At 51.5% G+C, this 21,434-nt stretch overlaps 2 protein-coding genes across 2 annotated transcripts; one reads left to right on the top strand and one right to left on the bottom strand.

Annotated features, from left to right (window-relative positions):
- The first annotated feature begins 6,818 nt into the window (after positions 1-6,818).
- Positions 6,819-11,115, top strand: TMEM91 (transmembrane protein 91). The gene is made up of 4 exons (XM_060132460.1): positions 6,819-7,082; positions 7,956-8,194; positions 10,060-10,209; positions 10,749-11,115. The coding sequence occupies exons 2-4, from the start codon at positions 7,985-7,987 to the stop codon at positions 10,905-10,907; spliced, it is 519 nt and encodes a 172-aa protein (XP_059988443.1). The 5' UTR covers positions 6,819-7,082; positions 7,956-7,984; the 3' UTR covers positions 10,908-11,115.
- A 2,358-nt stretch (positions 11,116-13,473) lies between these two features.
- EXOSC5 (exosome component 5) lies at positions 13,474-21,404 on the bottom strand. The gene is made up of 6 exons (XM_060132459.1): positions 21,190-21,404; positions 17,682-17,795; positions 16,821-16,942; positions 15,658-15,798; positions 14,581-14,670; positions 13,474-13,860 (listed from the first exon to the last, which is right to left on the bottom strand). The coding sequence occupies exons 1-6, from the start codon at positions 21,335-21,337 to the stop codon at positions 13,768-13,770; spliced, it is 708 nt and encodes a 235-aa protein (XP_059988442.1). The 5' UTR covers positions 21,338-21,404; the 3' UTR covers positions 13,474-13,767.
- Between the last annotated feature and the right edge of the window lie 30 nt (positions 21,405-21,434).

The following is a 21,434-nucleotide window of genomic DNA, read 5'->3' as shown; positions in this document are numbered from 1 at the left end:
CTTCCCTGGCGATCTAGTGGATAAGACTCCGCGCTTCCACTTCAACGGGCATGGAGTTCGATCCCTGGTTGGGGAACTAAGATCCTGCATACCACGTGGCATGGCCAAAAAACAAACAAAAGTCTCACACAATGCTCCTTCTTAAATATTTTTTTCTTCAGTTGGTTTCTTTCCCACTGGTTGACATTAGTGATTAAGAAAATGCTTCCCAGTTCAACTACTGGATTTAAGTCTTAGCTCTAGCTCTTCTGTGTGACCTTTAGCCTCTCTGTACCTTAGTTTCCTCATCTGTAACGTGAGAATGAGTGATGGTTCCCACCTTGTTAGATTATTGTCAGGATTTAATGAATGTATGAAGCTGTTTTAAAATATGTCCACAGATTCTTTGACACTCCTTCTTTCACTAGGTGGAGCCTAATTTCCCTCCTCTTGAGTATAGGCTGCACTTTGTAACTTGCTTCTAACCAGCAGAATATGGTAGAAGTGTTGCTGTGTGACTTCTTAGACTAAGCCATAAAAGGCATTGAGGCTTCTTCATCCACCTCTCTATTGAATGGCTCACTTTGAGAGAGACCAGCCACCATTTGTGACAGCAGTGAAGCAGCCAGCGGAGAGACCCAAATGGAGAACAACCGAGGCCCCGTGCCAACAAACCAGCACCATGTGAGTGACCCATCTTGGAAGGACATCTTTCAGCCACATCAAATCTTCCAGTGACTGTTGCACCTGGCCAACATGCTGACTGTAGCTTCACGACACCCTGAGCGAGAACCAGCCAGGTAAGCCATCAACAGATTCCTAACCAACAGAAACTGTCTGATGGTAAATGTTTGTTTATTTATTTATTTATTTATTTTGGCTGTGTTGGGTCTTCTTTGCTGCGCGCGGGCTTTCTCTAGTTGCGGTGAGGGGTGGCTTCTCCTGTTGCGGAGCACGGGCTCTAGGGCGTGCAGGCTTCAGTAGCTGTGGCTCGCGGGCTCTACAGCACAGGCCTAGAGCTCAGGCTCAGTAGTTGTGGCACACAGGCTTAGTCACTCCGCGGCATGTGGGATCTTCCCAGACCAGGGATCGAACCCCTGTCCCCTGCATTGGTAGGAGGATTCTTAACCACTGCGCCACCCGGGAAGTCCCTGTTTGTTGTTTTAAGCCACTAAGTTTTGGGGGATAATTTGTTATGCAGCAATAATAACGAATACAAATGCCTAATGAAATTAGAGCAGGGCCTGGCACATAAGAAGCACTATAAATGTTTGTTATTATTGATGGTTTTTATTGTTTATGTTGTTGTTACTGAAATGGCATATTTTACATTTTTTTACGAGAAGCACACTGAATATTTATGTACTTTTTATTCTTTTTTTAAAAATTTATTGATCTTAATTATTTATTTTTGGCTGTGTTGGGTCTTCGTTGCTGCGCGCGGGCTTTCCCTAGTTGCGGTGAGCGGGGGCTACTCTTAGTTGCAGTGCGCGGACCTCTCACTGTGGTGGCTTCTCTTGTTGCCGAGCACGGGCTCTAGACGCGCAGGCTTCAGTAGTTGTGGCTCACAGGCTCTAGAGCACAGGCTCAGTAGTTGTGGCGCACAGGCTTAGTTGTTCCGCGGCATGTGGCATCTTCCCAGACCAGGGCTGGAACCCATGTCCCCTGCACTGGCAGGCGGATTCTTAACCACTGCGCCACCAGGGAAGTCCCTGTACTTTTTATTCTTAAAGTTTTTAAAATTGTGATAAAATACACATAACATACAATTTACCATTTTAACCATCTTTACGTGTACAATTCAGTGGCATTAAGTACATTCACATAATTGTGCAACCAATCTCTAGAACTCCTTTCATCTTGCAAAACTGAAACTCTGTACCCATTAAACAAAAACTCCCCATCCCTCCCTTCCTCTAGCCCCTGGAAACCACCTATTTACTTTCTATTTCTATGAATTTGACTACTCTAGGTGCCCCATCTGAGTAGAATCATTATTTGTCCTTTTATTACTGGCTTATTTCATTTAGAATAATTTAGCATAATGTCCTCAAGGATCATCCATGCTGTAGTGCATGTCAGAATTTCCTTTTTTGTTGTTTTTAATTATATGACAATTTTTATTTATTTATTTTGAAGTATGATTGACCTACAACACCATGTTAGTTCCAGGTGCACAACATAATGATTCAGTATTTCTATACACTACAAAATGGTCATCAAAGAATTTCCTTCCTTTTTAAGACTAAATAATATCCCATTTTATATATACACCCCATTTGCTTTATCCATTCATCTGTCGATGTACAGTTGGGTTGCTTCCACCTTTTGGCTATTGTGAATAACGCTGCTATGAGCATGGGCATACACATGTCCCTTCAAGACCATGCTTTCAGGACTTCCCTGGTGGCACAGTGGTTAAGAATCGCCCTGCCAATGCAGGGGACGTGGGTTCGATCCCTGGTCTGGGAAGATCCCACATGCCGCAGAGTAACTAAGCCCATGCACCACAACTACTGAGCCTGCATTCTAGAGCCCGCGTGCCACAACTACTGAACCTGCATGCCACAACTACTGAAGCCTGCGCACCTAGAGCCCATCTCCGCAACAAGAGAAGCCACCACAGTGAGAAGCACGCACACTGCAATGAAGAGTAGCACCCCCTTCACCACAACTAGAGAAAGCCCACACACAGCAACGAAGACCCAACACAGCCCAAAATAAATAAATAAATTTATTTTAAAAATGTATTAAATTTATTAAAAAAAAAAGACCCTGATTTCAGTTCTTTTGGGTATACACCCAGAAGTGGAATTGCTGAGTCATATGATAATTCTACTTTTAACTTTTTGAGGAAGTGCTGTACTGATTAACAGAGTGACTGTTCATATTCTTTTACATCTTGCTTTTTTTTTTTTTGGCGGCGCTGCACAGCTTTTGGGATCTTAGTTCCCTGACAGGGATTGAACCCAGGCCCTCAGCAGTGAAAGCGCTGAGTCCTAACCACTGGACCACCAGGGAATTCCCACATATTGCATTTTTCACTCAGTGATACATCTTGGAAAGTTATCCATACCTTTAGATCTAACTCGCTCTTTTTCAAAAATAAATGTTTTGAAGTGTACAGAAAAGTGCACAAATCATAAGTGAACAGCTGAATTAAATTTCATAAACTGAACACACCTGGTAACCAGAACTCAGTTCATGAAAAGAACGTGACCAGCCCCTCCAGGAAGCCCTTCATGCCTGTTCCAGGATGCCCCCAAAGGAAACCACTAACTGGACTTCTAACAATATGGATTAATTTTGCCTGTTTTCGTACTTTATATAAATGAAATCTCGCAATATGCATTGTTTTGTGTCTGCTGTCTTTTGCTCGGTGCTTTTTTTTTTTTTTTTTTTTGCGGTACGCGGGCCTCTCATTGCTGTGGCCTCTTCCGTTGCGGAGCACAGGCTCCGGACGCACAGGCTCAGCGGCCATGGCTCACGGACCCAGCCGCTCCGCGGCACGTGGGATCTTCCCGGACCGGGGCACGAACCCGCTTCCCCTGCATCGGCAGGTGGACTCTCAACCACTGCGCCACCAGGGAATCCCTGCTCAGTGTTTTGTTTGTGAAATTCATCCCATGCTATTGCATGTGGCTGTAGCTCTTTCATTCTCATTGCTATATAGTTTCCTCTGTGTGAAGATGCTACACTTTATCCATCTGTTGATGGGAATTTGTTTTTTGGTGGACATATGTTCATATCTGATTGGACTGCAATTGCTGGGTCATAGGATACATTCAGCTATAGTAGAAACTGCCTATCAGTTTGCCTAGTGGTTGGACCAATTTGGATGCCCACCAGCAGTGTATGAGAGTTTCCCCACTCTATATCCTCACCAACACTTCCTGGTGGTGTCTTCTTTCATTTAGCCATTCTGGTGGGTGTATATTGGTATCGCACTGTGATTTTAATTTGCATTTCCCTAATGATTAGTTGAGTAACTTTTTAAATGTTCCTCTCTCCCTTGGATTTCCTCTTTCTGTGAAGTTTTGTTCAATTCTTTTGCTTGCTTTTCTGCATACATACACACACACACACACACACATATACACACATATGCAAATATATTATATTCGTAAATATAATTCATAACATTATATTAGTAAAATTCTCCTAAGAACAAGGGGATTCTCCTATATAACCATAATACCAGTTTAACATTTCCCCAAGTATCAGTTTAAGATTGATAAAAAACTATCATCTAATTTATAGTTTATATTCAAATTTCTTCCATTGTCCCAATAACATACCTTGTCACCATCTGCTTTCCATCCGGGATCACACTTTGCTTAGTTGTCATGTTTCTTTTTTTTTTTTTTTCCGGTACGCGGGCCTCTCACTGTTGTGGCCTCTCCCGTTGCGGAGCACAGGCTCCGGACGCGCAGGCTCAGCGGCCATGGCTCAGGGGCCCAGCCACTCCACAGCATGTGGGATCTTCCCAGACCAGGGCACGAACCCGCGTCCCCTGCATCGGCAGGCCGACTCTCAACCACTGCGCCACCAGGGCAGCCCTGTCATGTTTCTTTAGTCACCTTTAATCTAGAACTGGCTGCCAGCTTTTAAATTTTTGTTATTGTTTTGGTTTTCATGACACTGACATTTTTCAAGTGTACAGACCAAGTACTTTATAGAGTGTCCCTCAGTTGGGCTTTGACCCATGTTTTCTCATGATTCAATTCGGATGATGCATTTTTGGCAGAAAAACGTCACAGAAATGATGTTGTGTCCTTTTCAGTGCATATCAGGAGGCACACGATGTTCATTTGTCCCGATACTGGTGATGTTAACTTCTATCACCTGGTTTTAGGTGGTGTCTGCTGGTGTTGTCCGTTAATACTATTTTTTTTCCTTTGTAATTAATAAGTAATCTGTGGGAGGGTACTTTGAGACTAAATAAATATCCTGTTCCTCATCAAACTTTCACTCAGTGGTTTAGGCTTCTGTTGATGATCCTGGCTGGAATTTTGTGTTTAATATTCCAGGACCATCACAAACCCCAAGAGGCCTGGGCCTCTAGTGACATCCTGGAAGGGGTGGGGAGACTGTACGAGGCTGATGGTGGCCAGAGAGATCTGTTGGAAGTGAATAAATCTCTACGGTGGCCTAGGGGGTCGAAGGGACCCACATTGCTCAGGGATTTGGTAAAAAACTGAGGCTGGTGAGAATTCATGCCCTCACCCTACAAATATGTATCAAAGTCCTGCTTGGGGCCAGGCACTGTTCTAGGCCCTGAGGCACAGCAGTAAACAAAAGAGATCAAATCCCAGCCAAGCTGGAGCTGGCACTGGTGGGAGGATTCAAACCAGCAGAAATATGTAATATGTTTCATAGTGATAAGAGCGAGGTTAAGGAGATACAGAGTAACAAGGGTGTCTCTCCCCATTAAACAGTTCTGCCCCCTCTCCTTCTCATCTATGCTCCTGTGGGTCTCCCTGCCTGTTGTCTGCCAGAAACTCTGGCTGAGCCAAGGTCACTTCCAGACACCGTCTGTTCTCCCCAGGAGTGGGGCCTGTACCAGCTTCAGCGTCTGGACTCTTGGCACGGAGCCCCAGAGCCCTGGAGCGAGGGAACGCTGGCCTGCCCCACATCAGGAAGGGAATCCTCCAGTTTGGCTGTCTGGGACTGGTGAGATGGAGGGCTTCCGAGAAAGAGAAGGCAGTGCAAGCTGGGTGGCCTCCCTGAAGGAGGTGGAGGACTGCTGGGCGAGAAGAGTTCCTTAATTAGACTGATGAAGACGGATGTAAACAATTATATTCCTAAACACCATCAAACACGTTCAGAGTGCCTAGTTTGGGGCAAATGTTGGACATTTGTTATGGCACCTAATCTAAGTGCTTTATATATGTTATCACAGCTAAGAGGCAGGGGGTATTTACGCTATTTCACAGATGAAGAAATTGGGGTTCAGAGAGGTGATGCCATTTTCCAGAGGTCACACAGCGAGTGCTTTGAAGAGCCTGTAAAGGAACTCAGGTCTGTGTGGGTCCAAACACTAACTCATAACCACCACCTGTACCACCTGCTAAGCAGCACGCCATCCCGGGCCCACTCCCAGCACCGCCCCTTTCCCTGGAAGCCCCCGTCGCACCTTCTGCCTCTGCTTTCTCCCCTCCACTTGGGCCGGCAAGAAATACAGCCCTGGGTTACAATCTGCGGGTCGGTCCTAGTACCAGTTGTTTACCTTGGCCAAGTGAGCACACATCTCTGAGCCTCAGTTTCCTTAACTGCCTAATAGGGATAGAAATAGAGCTACTGAGAGGAGTCCGTGCGTTGATGAACTTAGGGTATCTAACCCCCGCGCCGTGCGTAGTCTGCACTCAGTGACCCGGCGGCACGCTTTTAGGCAAGTTCTAACTCTCTGTGCCCGTTTCGTCCTGAGCACGACAAGACAATCAATGATAGTGCCTCTTAGGTCGTTCTCGGGAATAAACGTGTACATGTACATGTAAAGCACTAAGAACCGTGCCCACAGTTAGCCGGGGTTGCTGTTTTTACTGTTGGGGACGGGGGAGGGCAGTGGGGTGGAAGCAGGGCCAAGCCAGGAAGGCTCTGGAGAATCGGGGCGCCCCGTCCTCCGTCCTGCAGCGTTTGGGTCTGGGGTCGGGATGTCAGGGCCCGCTGACCTCGGAGACCTCCGCCTGCTCCTCCGCACCCGGGATGCAAGGACCAGCGCCGGGCGCTGACGTCGGCCTTCAAGGCCCCATTACCCCCCCCACCCCCCCCACCCCGCCCACCGCGGCCTCCTCTGAGGGCGGAGCCCGGGAGCCCACCGCCCCGCCCCTGCGCGCCAAGGGCCCGGGGCGCTGAGAGGGGCGCGCAGCGGAGCTCTCAGACCCCGTACCCCGAGGCCCAGACCCCTAGGAGCGCGGGACTCACTGAGTTCCCCCACCCTGAGCGGCAGGATCGGGGAGGGTGTCGGTGCGGAGAGCCCAGGAGGTCCCGGCCTATAGCCGTGGGCTGTGAGAGGCGCAGCTTGGGGGGCACCGCTCTTCTCCCGGGTCCTGGCGCTGGGGACAGGGAGGCAAAACCTTGGCCAGGAAATCGGCTCAAGCCAGGTTTGGACTGAGGGCGGGAGACTTGGGGACCCCCGCAGGGGGACTGTGAGGGCGAGAATAGTCTCCGTGGTTGAGTTGTGTGGTGGGTTGGTGGTGTTATGGGGGAAGTGTGCAAAGGTGGATTGTGGTAAAACAGGAGGTGTCAGCGGAGCGGGTGAGTGTGGGCCATGGATGTGGGTGGAGAAAGAGAGGGGTGTGTGGCCCCGGGTGTTTGGGCAGATGTGCAAGGGAAGTGATGGGGACGGGGGAGAGTGTCCAGGCTGCACGTGTGGGAAGCCTGTACATATACGTGCCTCTGGGGAGAATCTGATGCTGGGGGGATTAGGATGAATGTGCAAGGAGTTATTTAGGGTGAGTGAGTAAGACCGTTGGGAGCTCGTGTTGTTTGGGGCAAGTATGCAAACAGTCCCTTGGGATGTGGATGTGCACAGGTGGAGGTGGGGACTGGGCTTGCCTGGATGGGTATGTGTGGCAGGTATTGAGAGTGTGCAGGCTTGGCACAGGCGGTGTGTGAACTAAGCATCACTGGGGATGGGTGTGGGGGAGAGGGATGAGAGTGTCAACCCAGGATGGGTGTGTAGTTCATGGGCCAAGTAAGTGTGTAAGGCATGGTTTGGAATAAATGTGCAACAGGTGTGTGGTTTTTGCCTGAGGAGAGAGAAGCCTGGAACTGAATGTCCAGAGTCCTGAGTTCTCTTCACAACTTGGACCAACCTCTGTTACTCTCTGGGCCTCGGTTTTACTATCTGTAAAATGGGTCTGAGGACGGTTCAGCTACCTAGTCTCTGCCTGGAGTCTCTCCAAAGCCAGGAGTCAGGGGAAAGATAAAAGTGAGACTTTTACAACTTGTCTTTTTCTTTCCCCTACTCCCAGGAAGCCCCTCTGGGAGCCTCTCCCGAGCCATGGACAACCCCAGTCTTCCAGATCTCCGACAGCCTCTGCTGGTGGGTGTAGGCGGTGAGCCCCCTGTCCAGAAGCCTGGCGAGCCTGAGCCAGGGCCTCCCTTTCGAGAGACAGCCTTTGCAGAATCACTGAGGGGTTGGCAGTTCCTGCCACCATCTCTTCCTTCTGTGAGTGCTGTACTGGGGGAGCCAGGGCTCCCCGACCTTGAGGTAGGAGCAGGACCACTAAGGTAGGCTCCTTAGTGGGAGCTGGGGGAGGGGGCTGGAGGTGAATCCAGCTGTGGCCAACATCCGGCAGGCTGCTGGCCAACTCCACTGCCAGCTGCTGGCCTGGAGTCTCACTTCGCAACTGCGTTTGGCCTTCCTGGGTTTCCAGGTGTGGTTTTTCCTGTTCTCCATCCCCCCTGGCTTCTTTACCTTTTTCTCTCCAGATTCATCTCTCATCTTTGTTCCCTTTGTGTCTGTTTGTCTTCCCTCTGATTTCTGACACACACACACACACACACACACACACACACACACACACACCCCGGTTTCCAAAGCCGATCTCTGTGCCTCTGTTTGCCCTGGTCTCTCTCTCTCTCTCTTTTCCAATTAATGCCATTTTTTATAATGTCTTATTCCTTGTGCATTTTGTCAAGCTTGTCTTTTATCTGCTAAATATGGTTTTCCAGTTGCTATTGCCACATAAGAAATCACCCCAAAGCTTAGTAGCTTAAAACAACAACAATCATTATCATGGCTCATGGTTTCCATGGGTTGGGAACTTGGGAAGGACTTGGGTGGTTCTGCCTCAGGGTCTTTCATGAGGTTGCGGTCAGCCAGTGGCTAGAGCTGGAACAGTCAGGGTCTGAAGCAGCTGGGGTCTGGTTGACTAAACTCTCTCTTAATGTAGTCTCAGGGCTTCTGCAGGAGTCTCCCCACGTGGGCTGGTTTGGGCTTACAGCACAGCGCCTTCAGGGCAGCCAAGACTCCTTATGTGCCTCCAGCCTCCGGCAGGAGTGTTTCAGCAAAGCAGAAGCTGCCTCACCTTTTCTGACTTATGCTTGCAAGTCACGTTGCATTACTTCCACCACATTCTATCAATTACAAATGAATCATAGCCTTCCCAGACTCAAGGAAAGTGGACATAGACCTCACCCCTGATGAGATTATCAGTCACACAGTAGGAAGAGCATGTGGGAGGGGAGAGATGGGTGTGGCCATCTTGGGAAACACGGTCTGCCCCACTGTGGCAGTAAGCGTCCCTTTGACATGGTTTGTGTCAAAGAAGCCCATTATTTGAAGACCTTGAGGGCCTTATTACCTAGCTCTCCTCCACGGTCCCTGTCTGCCTGGTTATCTTTGCACGCTGGTCACTGTATTTGAAAAATTGTTTTGAGGCCTAGAATGAAAGTACCTTCCTCAGGAGAGGATTTGGTTTGCTTTTGTCAGCTGTCTGGGGGTACTACCAGTGAAAGATCATTTTTAATCTAGTTCAAGGTCTGAACGAAAGGTTAATTTTTCATTCCGGGATTGGTAAATGGGATTGGTAAATGCCTGCAGGGCGGAAGGGGCCTTCTCTGTTCATTTGACCTCTCTGTTAAATTAACCTTGATTTTCACTTCAGTTTTGGCTTTACAGTAACTCCTTAAAGTCTTGTGAGCTATTTGATGCAAGATTTAAAATATATATATTTTTAACCTAGAACCTGTAGTTTCAGCAGGCAGGTTTGTCCTAGTAATTTAGGCCACCAGAGCTGGCTCCCCTAATCGCCATCTTTTTGCAGGTTCCAGTCTCCATTGGTTTCTGTCTCCACTTCAGCGGTTTTTAACTCAGAGCTTATAAGTGGCTGTAGTATCCATGAGTGGACCTGTGAGCTTGAAACTGAACTCAGAGCTTTTGAGTGTGGGTGAGGCTTTTCTCTGGAGACAGGGTCCAGAGCTTCCCGTCAGAGGGATCCAGGATGTGGGCAAGTGAAGGGCCTACCTCTTGGAACATTTTTCTCTCTTGGTGTCTTTGGGGGCACGGGGAGTGGAGCAGTGGGGCAAGGAGGATGGGTGGAGATGACCACTTAGGCTGTCTCCTGCCCATAGGATGTGTCATCCAGTGACAGTGACTCGGACTGGGATGGGGGCGGCCTTCTCTCCCCACTCCTACCCCACGACCACCTTGGCTTGGCTCTCTTCTCCATGCTGTGCTGTTTCTGGCCCGTGGGCATTGCCGCCTTCTGCCTGGCCCAGAAGGTCAGTCTGTGGGTGGAGCTGGGAGGGGGTTGGATAGAGAAGAGAAAAATGCATTCGAAAGAAAAGAAAAAAAGAGGAGGCATGCTTGGGGGGGGGGGAAGTGATGGAGAAAGGATTTTTACATAGAAACATTCAGGGGTAAAATGAGGCATTTTTCACAGAGGGCAGCCCAGAGTGGTGGTTAAGAACCTGAGCTCCAATCCTAGGCCTGCCACCCTCTGGTAAGGTTGTGGGCAAGCCACTTAAACTCCTGGTGCCTCATTTTCCTCATCTGTAAAATGGGAACGAATAATTCCTGCCTCAGGGTCATTGTGAGGCTCAGCGAGTTAGAACTGTGGCATATAGTAATATATGCATATTTTCATTAATCACCCAGTATCCCCAGTGCCCAACTGTGCCTGACCCACAGTAGCTGCTCTCTATGTTTTTGGAACATATGAACGAATACGTGGGTGTGTTGGGTGGGGGAGGGGTCGGGCTGCGGGAAGCAGGGTGGGATGAGGGGATACCTGAGTCACCGCTGCCCAACGCCTCCACAGACCAAAAAGGCTTGGGCCAAGGGGGACGTCCAGGGGGCAGGGGCCGCCTCCCGCCGCGCCTTCCTGCTGGGGGTCCTGGCCGTCGGGCTGGGCGTGTGCACGTACGCGGCCGCCCTGGTTACCCTGGCCGCCTACCTCGCCTCCCGGGACCCGCCCTAGCTGCCCCTGCGGTCCCCACTGTGAACCCAGGGGCCGGCCGCCCAGCGCGTCCGCGGTCGGAGTGGAGAATCCAGGTGGATGAGGCGGCGGCGGCGGCGGCGGCGGCAGCGTCCAAAAACGGGGAGTGAGTCGGTTCTCCCCCTCCCCCGCACCCCCCTTCCTGGAGGCCGCAAACAGCGATTAAACACCAGACACTCCTGCCGCCAAACCTGTGTCTGTCTGTGTGGGAAGGCGGAAGGGACGGGCCGGAGTGACAGGGTGCCCCCCGGGGTGCTTCCGGACACCTCAGAGCCAGTGAAGAGGGAATCCGAGGAAGCTCGGCGGGCTTCCAAATTGCAGAATATTCTCTTCACAACGTGGGTGATAGGTAGAGAATTAGAGGAAGCCAGGTTCCAAGGCCTTCCTCCTCCAAGTTCACTGTGTAACCTCTGCTCATGTACCTTCTGAGCCTCACTTTTCCTCATCTGCAAAATGGGACTAATTTCTCCCACACCTGGAGCAGTTCTGAAGACTAAATGAATCATACAGTGTAAACAGCAGCCTCCCCCAGAGCTCCTTCGCCAGCAAATGGCAAAATCCAACTCAGACTGCCTCACACCACAAAAGGGAAGCTGAGGGAGAACTGGATTGAGGGCCTCAGATAAAATAGTCTGGTCTCCCCATCTCTTGGCTTCACTGCAGAGGCTCTGCCTCATGGGGGAGGAGAATGGAGCAGGCAGCTCTGGTACCCCAAAGGTCCTCTTCCCCAGGCACCCTCTCAGTGGCCCACCCGGGCTAGGAGGCAGCCCCATCACATAGCCTGAGATTGGGAGGGGTGGGGCCTTCAGGCCTCAAAGTGCCGGCACTCCGGCAGGCAAAACAGCCCTGTTCTGAGCTTATCAGAGGTACACTAGCCTGATATTACCAAGTAATAAACTGAGAGTGGTTTAGTTTTTTCATTCCACTTAATGCCATTTAATCGTACTTCTTAGAAGAAAACACTATTCCGTTTGTGCTCTCCTGCACGTCTTCACGGAGTGTAACTTCAAGGTAAAGATATTTATGCATTTCCTTCTCGTTTACTGGGGATGAAAATGACACCTGCTCAAAGGGGCAATTGTGGGCACCGTGTGGGCCAGTGTAAGCATGTGAAGTGTGCAGCACAGGGCCCCCAGATGTGTCATAACACCCTACACGTCAGTGGCACACAGGACTTGGCAGCCACGTGGCCCACCTGTGGGGACGTTATGCCTTGCTGGATGCTAGCGTGATCTTGGCTCCTGACCCCTGAATGAGAGGGTGGGGATCAGTCAAATCAGAACTGAAAATACACCCATTTCCAAAAGCCCCTCAGGGGGTGCTATCACCCCTGAGAGAGAACCAAGAGGCCTTGGCCACTTCCTTTCACAGACAGGGACCCGAGGTCCAGAATGCGTTGGCACCTCCAGTGTTTGTCTGCAGTGAGGGCTCTGGGTCTGGACCTTTTATTTTTGGCTGCACCAAGTGGCGCACGGGATCCCCAACTAGTGATCGAGGCCATGCGCCCTGCAGTGGACGCGTGGAGTCTTAACTGCTGGACGGCCAGGGAAGTCCCTGGGTCTGGACTCTTGAGTGGGGCCCGTGCTCCACCACTTAACTAGCTGGTGACCTCTGGTGGATAACTGGCTTCTGAGCTTGTTCCCTTACCTTATTCTTTTTTTTTTTTTTTTGTGGTATGCGGGCCTCTCACTGCCGTGGCCTCCCCCACCGCGGAGCACAGGCTCCGGATACGCAGGCTCAGCGGCCATGGCTCACGGGCCTAGTTGCTCCTCAGCACGCAGGATCCTCCCGGACCGGGGCATGAACCCGCGCCCCCTGCATCGGCAGGCAGACCCCCCAACCACCGCGCCACCAGGGAAGCCCTCTTTCTTGAATTTTATTTATTTTTTTGGCTGCGTTGGGTCTTCGTTACTACACACAGGCTCTCTCTAGTTGCGGCGAGTGGGGGCTACTCTTGTGGAGCATGGGCTCTAGGCACGTGGGCTCAGCAGCTGTGGCAATGTGGGCTCAGTAGTTGTGGCTCGAGGGCTCTAGAGCGCAGGCTCAGTAGTTGTGGTGCACGGGCTTAAGTGCTCCTTGGCATGTGGGATCTTCCCGGACCAGGGCTCGAACCCGTGTCCCCTGCATTGGCAGGCGGATCTGTAACCACTGCGCAACCAGGGAAGTCCCTTGTTTCCTTACCTTAAAACAGACTGTAACAACAGCCACACCTCACAGGGTTGTCGTGTGGGTAAAAGCAACATTCAGAGCCAGATTCCCCTCCGGGGCCCACGAAGGCCACTGCCTCCCTGACCATCTCCTTGCTCTCCTTAGTCCTCTGCTCCAGCCACACTGGCCACCTTGCTGGTCCTTGAACCTCTGCCCGTCTCTGCCAGGGGGTCCTCCCCCCACATGTCCACGAGTCCCCGAGTTCGTCCCTGGCCTCTTCCTGGGCTTCCCTCAGATGCTCCCCTCTCCACGGAGGTGTCCCCGACTGATGTATTAAATCTGCCCTCCCCCGACTCACCTAAACCCGTCTTCCCTGTTTGTTCTTAAATAGCATCCGCCATCCAAAAAACACCAATTTTATTTGTCCATCACATCACTGCTCCTCGAACCTGGGACGCGGGCCTCATTCACTGCTGAGGCCTGCACACTCTAACAGCAGTCCCACTTCACCGGGCTGTTAGAATGAGTCGAGTCAGTCAATAAATGCACCATCCTACTAGTGTTTTCCTGGGGTGGGGTGGAGTCTGTGCCCCCCGGGCCCAGGGGCTGGCTATAGCCACTTTCTCAGCAGGGCTGGGCTACCAGTTTATTTGATGCTGGAGGTGGTGGGAGGGGCAGCTTGCCCCAGCGTGCCTCAGCTCTTGGAGTAACGCCTCTGCAGAGATTCCCGGTAGAAGCGGAAGACGTGCTGGGAGGCAGCCTGGGCTGCAGCCAGGCACTGCTGGAGCTGGGAAGGAAGAGGGGCTTAGTGCTGCGGGCCCAGGCCTGCACCCATACCGCCTGACAGGCCCCACCTCCCAGTCCACCGGGAGCCCCGCCCCCCAAGGGGAGGCAGGTGGAGCGGGATTTACTCTCAGTGCATTTCCTTCTTCCCCACCTCATGGGCTCCTTCAAGGGGAAGAGGCCTCAGGGGTCAGGTTCCAGCAGCTCCAGGCCCTCAGACCAAAGGCATCAGGCATCCTGACCCCTGGACGTGACCCCAACCTTGTTGAGCTCCGGGGCCAGATTGGAATTTTAGAGCCACAGGCCCTGTGACTCCAAATAGTCTTAAAAGCGTGGAACCTGAGACCCCAAATCTTTACTGCCTTGTATACCTGGATTCACAGGAGGGCCAGGTGGGAAATATTCTTGGAGACCATTTGGCCCAACAGGTGCCAAACTCTGTTTTTCAGACACCCCGAGTTCCGGGGTGCACAGCTCTGAGCTGGAAGCTGGGAGGCCTCAAGGCGCCCCCATCTCTTGATTTCAACCTGTGCCCCTCTTCTCATAAATTGGTCTTCCCTTTAAAATTCCCACAAAGGTTTCTATGGCTACAAAGTTTGAAAACTCCTATTTACAGAAGGGATGCAAGGACGAGGCCCTCCTTAAGCTTCCTAGGATTGGGACAGGACCTCGTGTCAGGTGGGTGGGAAGGATCTGGCATTCACCCCCAATTGCACACTGGTACCTCAGCATCAGAGTAGAGCCCCTTAGTGGTGGACATCAGCAGCTTCCGTTCCACGCTGTCAAGTGCAAAGGTCAGGACTGCCCGGGCCTCCTAGGGATGAGGGGTACAAGGTGGGGGACCTGGGACTCTCTCCTCAGACACAATCTTAGCTGGTCCCAAAGAGGGGGCTTGCTTTTCACTCACGTACCAAGTGTATTTTTTTTCTTTTTGGGCTACATACCACCCCTTCCCTGCTTCCTTGAGTAATCACTACCCATGCCAAATTCCACCACATGGTTCTGACAGGGGGTTCAGAGCACAGTATCCTGCGCCACAGGGGCAGCAGCCACAGTGCCGGTCATTCCCCGGTGCCTCCCATCTCCCTGCAGTGCTCTGTACCCCTGGGGCTGGAAGCCAGCAAACTGTACTTCCCAGATTCCCCTGCCAGTCAGGTTCTACCAGGAATCTGGTGGGAGACTGGGAGGGAGGAGACAGCATCTTGGTCCTCATTGCAGCAGGAGTTTGGGGTATATCACCTGCCACAGGAGGCATGGAGATGGGGTGGGTTCTGGACTTCAGCAGCCAGGGCAAAGCCAGCCCATCTCTGTGCATCTAGATCTGACTGCATCAGTGTCTCCACCAGTACAGAGCAGGAGCTGGCTTCCAGCTTCTAACCTCTGGGTGTCCTTTCTTCTTCCCTTTTGCTCCTTCAGCTCTTCCAATACGGTTATAACTAGTTCCTTGCATTAAATTCTGTCTGAAATCCCCCCAGGGGTTTCTGCTTTCCCGACTGGATGTGACTGTTACAGTCCTGAGCAGATAACTGGGAATAACCAGAACCCTAGCACACTGTGACCTTGAGCCAATGAAGAAAAAACTCTTTCCTCCTTTGCTTTTGTTTTTGAACCTCTTAAAATCAGTTCCCTTTTTGCTTCAGCAGGTTAGAGTTGGGTTTCTAGCACTTGCCCAGATGAACAGGGCAGAGCTTGCCAGCTGAGACTGAGGTGACAAGCCAACTGTTTTGGAGAAGTGAGGCCTAGAGGAGGAGAGGAAGAGTGTCTGCCCAAGGCCTTTCACCACCCTGCCCTTCATACCTACCTTTTCTTGCTTGGCTGTGGGGTCCAGCAGGAGGGTCCCATCAGAGTCCAGAGCACAGGTGACCCCACAGAAGAGGGCCCGCATGGGCACACCTGCGTCCACCAGTGCCATGCAGGCGGCATTCAGGCAACAGGCCAGGAGCTGAGTGCCACAGGCAGTGGTTAAGAGTTTCTTTTTTTTCTTCCTTTTTTTTGGCCGCACTGTGAAGCTTGTGGGATCTTAGTTCCCCAATCAGGGATTAAACCCAGGCCCTCAGCAGTGAGAGAGCAGAGTCCTAACCACTGGACCGCCAGGGAATTCCCAAGTTAAGAGTTTCTACTGGAGGGCTGGTCAGCAGAACATATCCATGCCTCCATTCACCCTGCCAGTGCCTGTAGCAGACATCACTAATTGATCACAGAAAGGCAGAGTAGTTCTGGGATCACGTATCCTTGGGTTCCAGACCTGAATTTGCCACCTCTAAGCTGTGTGACCTTGAGCAAGTTATGTATTCCCTCTGAGCCTCAATCAGGGATCATAATGATATTCAACAGATATGCACCTTCAGGGAAACGGAGGGCAGAAGCCTTCCAAGATCACACAAGTAGGCAGGGGCAGGGCCAGGCCTGGAGCTGGGGTATCTAGAGCATGCAGTGCTACCAGGCGATAGATGGGCAGGGTGACAGAGGGAGGGGTCGGTGTCCTCAGGGAGCCCACAGTCCAGGGGAGAGGTGTGGCCCTGGCATAGTGCAAGGTGAGCACAGGCCTGAGTCAGACAGGTGGCCCCACCTCAGTTTCCTCAAGTCTTTCCTCCCCAGGGCCCAGTTTCACAATCAATCAGTCCCACCTCTGCCACTGACCCTCCATTGCCTCCCCTCTGTGAAATGGGTTCACAACAGTCCTCCTTTTCCCTCATCCGTGAAGTGTCTGCCCAACGCAGGGCCATGCACCTGCAAAGCCATCTAGAAATGCCTGTTTCTGGTCCTTGGCCTCTACCTTTCTCTACCTCTACCCAAACCACAGCGATCTTTCAAGGCTGAGCTGCTGAACCTAAGGTTCTACCTGCTCAGGGCTCCCCTGGTGTTGAGCCTCAAATCCAAGCTCAGGGTCAGAGTTGAGGTCACTGGCACAGGCTTTGGATTCTGGAGGACTTCCTGGAGGAGGTGGCCTAGGGGAAAGGATACAGAGCCAGCATCGCTGACGACCTGCAGCACCACGGTTATGGAGGTGCGGGGGTGCAGAGCTCCCAGCACCACCGCTTCACACGTGTTTCTGATCAGCCGCTCCCGGCTCTTCTCCGCTACGCCTGGGGAAATCAGGGGTGGGGTGGGGTTGTCAGGCTCTTCCCTTCCATGTGGCTCACCTTCCTCCATATGCCCCACCCAAGCCCTCTGGAAAAGGGCCTGCAGTCCCAGTCCGGGCTGCTGGAAGACCCTGAATGGATAACAGAGGAGTCCCAGTGGGAAGGAGGCAGGGCCTGACTGCCACCCACCAGACCCCTGCCACTTCCAGCACCCACCAAAGGAGCCTCCCGGGGAAGAGAACCTCTGAGCTCCCATGTCCAGTGCTGCTGTCCACTCCCATGCCAGTGGGCCCAGCCCTGGGGAGTGAGGGGACAGAGTAAAAGAGTGGAAAAACAGATTCATGGAAAGGAGGAGAGATGGAGCCAGGAAAGAGGGGAAAGTGAAGATGGAGAGAGACAGGGAGAAAGAGAGAAAAGTGACAGAAACAGGGACTCAGAAGCAGAGAGTTGGAGAAAGAGACAGAAATAGCTGAGGGCAGGGGACTTCCCTGGTGGTCCAGTGGGTAAGATTCCGCACACCCAAAGCAGGGGGCCCAGGTTCGATCCCTGGTTGGGGAACTAGATCCTGCATGCATGCCGCAACTAAGAGCCCGTATGACGCAACTAAGACCCAGCACAGCCAAAATAAATAAATATCAAAAAAAAAAGGAAAGAAATAGCTGAGGGGTGATGATGAGAGGGAGGGGGGGAGTGGAGACCAGGAAAAGCAGTGAGGGAGACACGGGGTGAGAGGCCCAATTACCAGGCAGACCGATCTTCGGCCTCAGGGTCACCTCCAGTGTGGCCTTGTTGAAGATCTCTTTGCTGACTTTCACCTCTGCTGGCCCGTACACGCCTGCCAGGACGGAGGTATCGCCTGGGGAGACAGCATGGGAGGCCTCACCCAAATCTTCCCTGCCTCTGGGGCCCAACGCCTGGCACTTAACATTGTGGGCCCTGAGCCAGGTGGCCAGGGTTGCCCACATCACCCTCACTGGGGCTCACCATTTGCTGGCAGTGATTCTTTGAGCACTTGCTTCATTTCTCTGCCTCCACTTCCTCATCTGTAAAATGGGGATAACTACAGTACCTCCCTCACAGCTGTGAGGATTACATGAGATAAAAAGAAAACACTTACGACTGTGCCTGTAAGTGCCGAGTGCCCAAAAGACTTTAGCTATTACTAGAAACTTTAATGGGAAGTTCTTCCTGAGAGCTCAACTTTCTCCCTCTTATTGGTCCCAACTTCTCCATCCAAAGCTTCCCTTAGCCCAGCTCTCTTCCCTCAGGCTCACATCCCCAAACTGTGCAGCAGTCGGGACACCTGAGAAAGAGATAAATATCTGGGGGTGGGGCCTGACGTCTGCTTATTTCCTCCAGGCTCTGTAACCCCAGCCGATTTTGCTCACTTCTCTGGGCCTTAGTTTCACCATCTGCAGAATGAGGAGACTGGACCTCAGCAGCAGCTTGCAAACTTTCCTGACCCTAACTCCCAATAAGAAATACGTTTTAGAGCAGGACCTAAAACTCACCCAAATCTGTGTGCACGTAAATGGAACAAAAGCCTCACAAAACAACTCTTACCGTTATTGCTTTGATATACTCTGATATCTTCTACTCTATTGCAGTTAAAAATAACCACGAATGACGCAGTGGTTCTCAACCCTGGCTGCACAACGGACTCACTGCGTAGCTTTAAAAGATACTGATGCCCAGGTCCCTCCCCCAGAGAGCCTAATTCCATTGCTGGGGGTTGGGGCTCAGGCACCAGCAGCCTCAGAGCTCCACAGGCCATTCTACTGTGTAGCTGGGCCTGCAACCTGCAGTGGGAAGAAACGGAGCTCCAGCAAAGCTTCAAAACACTGGGCTGCAATCAGACTCACCACAGCAATTAATTCAAAAATGGAGAAGGCCAGCCTTAGTTGGGAGTGGGTAGGTTCTGGGGCTTTGCATTTCTAACCTCATCAGAGATTCTGAGGCCAGAAGCATGTAGGACACACTTTTGAAGGTCTGCAAAGGACCCTGCTCCAGGGTCCTGGGCTTTGGGGTTTTAGAACACAAAAGGGGCTCAGTATTTCTTAAGCGCTAAGAAACTCCAGGCATCTGCATTTAGCAAGAGAGCTAAGCCCTGGGGAGGTCTCGGGTACAGGCCTTTTTTCCCCTGGGGTTGGCGGGGAGGAGCTGCCACACAATGGAGGGGATTCTCCCGGCTCCAGGCTCCAGGCTCCAGGAGAATGCACCCGAAGGGGGAAATTATCCAAGCAGAACAAGAGCCACACTGGGGCCTTCCTTCCTGTTACTCCAGTGAGCACAAGAGTCCCTCCCCTCTGGACCCCACATCCATCTAACTCCTGCCCCATTTATCTGGTCCTCTTACAGCAAAGCTCCTGAAGAGCGGTCTCCACTCACTGACTCTTTCTTTTCCTCCTTGACCCCCATCCCTCCACCAGAACAGCTCTTGACTGCGCCACCAATGACATACGTCCAAGTTGTCAACCCACAGGTCTAGCCCATCCTCACGTGATGCAGCCTCTCAGTCGGACTAAGGCAGTTGGTTGGCCCTTACAGCTCAAACACGTTCTTCTCTGGGCTCCAGGTCACCGCCCTCTCTTGGTTTTCCTCCTACCTTACTATCTCCTCCTTCTCAGTGTCTTTTCCTAGCTCTGCACAAGCTAGACGACCCAGGGCTTAGTCCTGGGACCGCTTCTCTTCTCCATCTATACTAATTTTCTTGGTGATCCCATCCAATCGGTAGCTTGAAATACCATTTACCAATCGGTAGCTTGAAATACGATTTATAGCCGAAGGATTCCAAATTCCAGACTTGTATGTACTGCTGCCCCAGTCCACACTGCCACGGGGATGTCTACTATGCATTGTAAATTTAATGTTCCAAACTGAACTCATCTTCTCCTAGCACAGCTGATCTGGGAAAAAAACTTTCGCGTTATCCCTGACTCCTTTTTTTCATATCCCCAAACCAAACCATCTGCAAAATCTGTCAGTTTTCCCTTCAGAATCTCACCCCCTGCACTGCTTCCACTCTGGTCTGAGCCACCCTTACCTCCCCCTTTCCCCCTCTAACCTCAACAGTGCAGCCAGAGAGATTCTGTCAACATATATTCAGATCATGTCACATGGCTGCATTCTCAATCACTAGGCCTTACAGGGCGGGCAGGCGTCCTTACCTCCCTCCCGCCTCCTGTCTCTGCTGCAGCCACACTTGTTCCCTGACTATTCCTCACCAAGCAAGTTTTGGCCTCAGAGGTTCCCAATGCTTGGTAAGTTTTCCTCTTGATCTCTTTAGGGTTTGCTCCCTTACCTTTAGGTTTTTATTCAGAAGGTACCATCTCAGTGAGGCCTTTCCTTACCATCCTAATTAAGACTGCAACCCTTTCAGGCACACCCTAATCCTCTTCCCTCCTATATTTTTCTCCACCGCATTTTACTATATATTTTACTTAGTTATCTTTTGTCTGTCTCTTTGACTAGAACGTAAACTCCATTAGGGCAGGGATTTAAAAAAATTTTTTATCCATGTATTCTCAGTGTTAGCAAAAATACGTGTGTTCAGTGAAGGAATGAATGAAAGCAGGTTCTGTACCTGGGTCTGAGGCAATGCCCTAAGGCAGGGCCTGAAGCATTTATGGGGGTGATCCTTAGGCCTGTCTCCAGAGGAATATTTCCCGGGGTCAGGGAGGTGAGTCTAGTCTGAGAATTATTTAGCTAGGGGAAGGGGATATTTACCTAATAGGTAAGACCTGCCCCAATCTTAGGGATATAGAAAGAGTTGTGTATCCCAGTCAAAGGGATATTTACCCAATGGGTGGGGGTGGGGCTGGGGACATCACCCTCAATCTGATAAGTATCTACTTCGGTAGAAGATCTGCCACGGGTCCAGGGAGTTATTAAACCGCTAGTGGTGATCTGCCAGTCTACCGGGTATTTATGCGAACAAAGGGGTTTGCCTCACCCCGGGATGTATGGACGCAGGGTGCGTGTGTGGGAGGCGGGGGAGGAACCTAGTCAAGGGAGACACTCGGGTAAGGAGATTTCCCCTATTCTGGAGTATTCGTTCTTAAGTAAGTACTCATTCTGAGTACTTACCAAAGTGGAAATACCTTCTCCCGGCTAGTCTGGAGGGAGAGGTATATGTATGCAGTAGTATCCACCCCGGCAAGGAATGCACCAGTCCAGGAGGAATATTTACCAGCTAACACAGTACACTGTAACCGCGCCCTAAAACGAATACGACCTGGGTGAGTTCCTACCTTGCAGGAAAGAGGCCGAGCCATCGGGCCGGGACAACAAATTCTGTTCGCAGGCAAAGTTCCGGAGGCTACAACCGGGACCCCGAGGGCCGGACTCTATTCCAGACTCAGCGCGGATCTTAGTCTCAGTCTGCATCACTCCCTCCATCGCCCCGGAGCCCACGTGCAGCCGGGATTGTCGCTTCTGCCCAGAAGCGCGGGCTTGCTTACAGACTGCGTACCTAGTGCGCACGCGCCGACCCGGG

The sequence above is a fragment of the Lagenorhynchus albirostris genome, chromosome 19 (genome assembly GCF_949774975.1).
Source record: "Lagenorhynchus albirostris chromosome 19, mLagAlb1.1, whole genome shotgun sequence".
In the NCBI taxonomy this organism is placed as follows: Eukaryota; Metazoa; Chordata; class Mammalia; order Artiodactyla; family Delphinidae; genus Lagenorhynchus; species Lagenorhynchus albirostris.
Note: the sequence above shows the minus strand (reverse complement) of the source record. Positions and strands in the feature narration are given on the sequence as shown.

What these genes read in the sequence shown, in the direction of transcription:
- TMEM91 (XM_060132460.1), top strand. Translation starts at nt 7,985, where the DNA reads ATGGACAACCCCAGTCTTCCAGATCTCCGACAGCCTCTGCTGGTGGGT. An exon ending in CAGGGCTCCCCGACCTTGAG is followed by an intron (nt 8,195 to 10,059) that starts GTAGGAGCAGGA and finishes TCCTGCCCATAG; the next exon opens with GATGTGTCATCCAGTGACAG. An exon ending in CCTTCTGCCTGGCCCAGAAG is followed by an intron (nt 10,210 to 10,748) that starts GTCAGTCTGTGG and finishes ACGCCTCCACAG; the next exon opens with ACCAAAAAGGCTTGGGCCAA.
- EXOSC5 (XM_060132459.1), bottom strand. Translation starts at nt 21,337, where the DNA reads ATGGAGGGAGTGATGCAGACTGAGACTAAGATCCGCGCTGAGTCTGGA. An exon ending in GCCGAAGATCGGTCTGCCTG is followed by an intron (nt 16,943 to 17,681) that starts GTAATTGGGCCT and finishes TGATTTCCCCAG; the next exon opens with GCGTAGCGGAGAAGAGCCGG. An exon ending in CCACAGCCAAGCAAGAAAAG is followed by an intron (nt 14,671 to 15,657) that starts GTAGGTATGAAG and finishes CCTCATCCCTAG; the next exon opens with GAGGCCCGGGCAGTCCTGAC.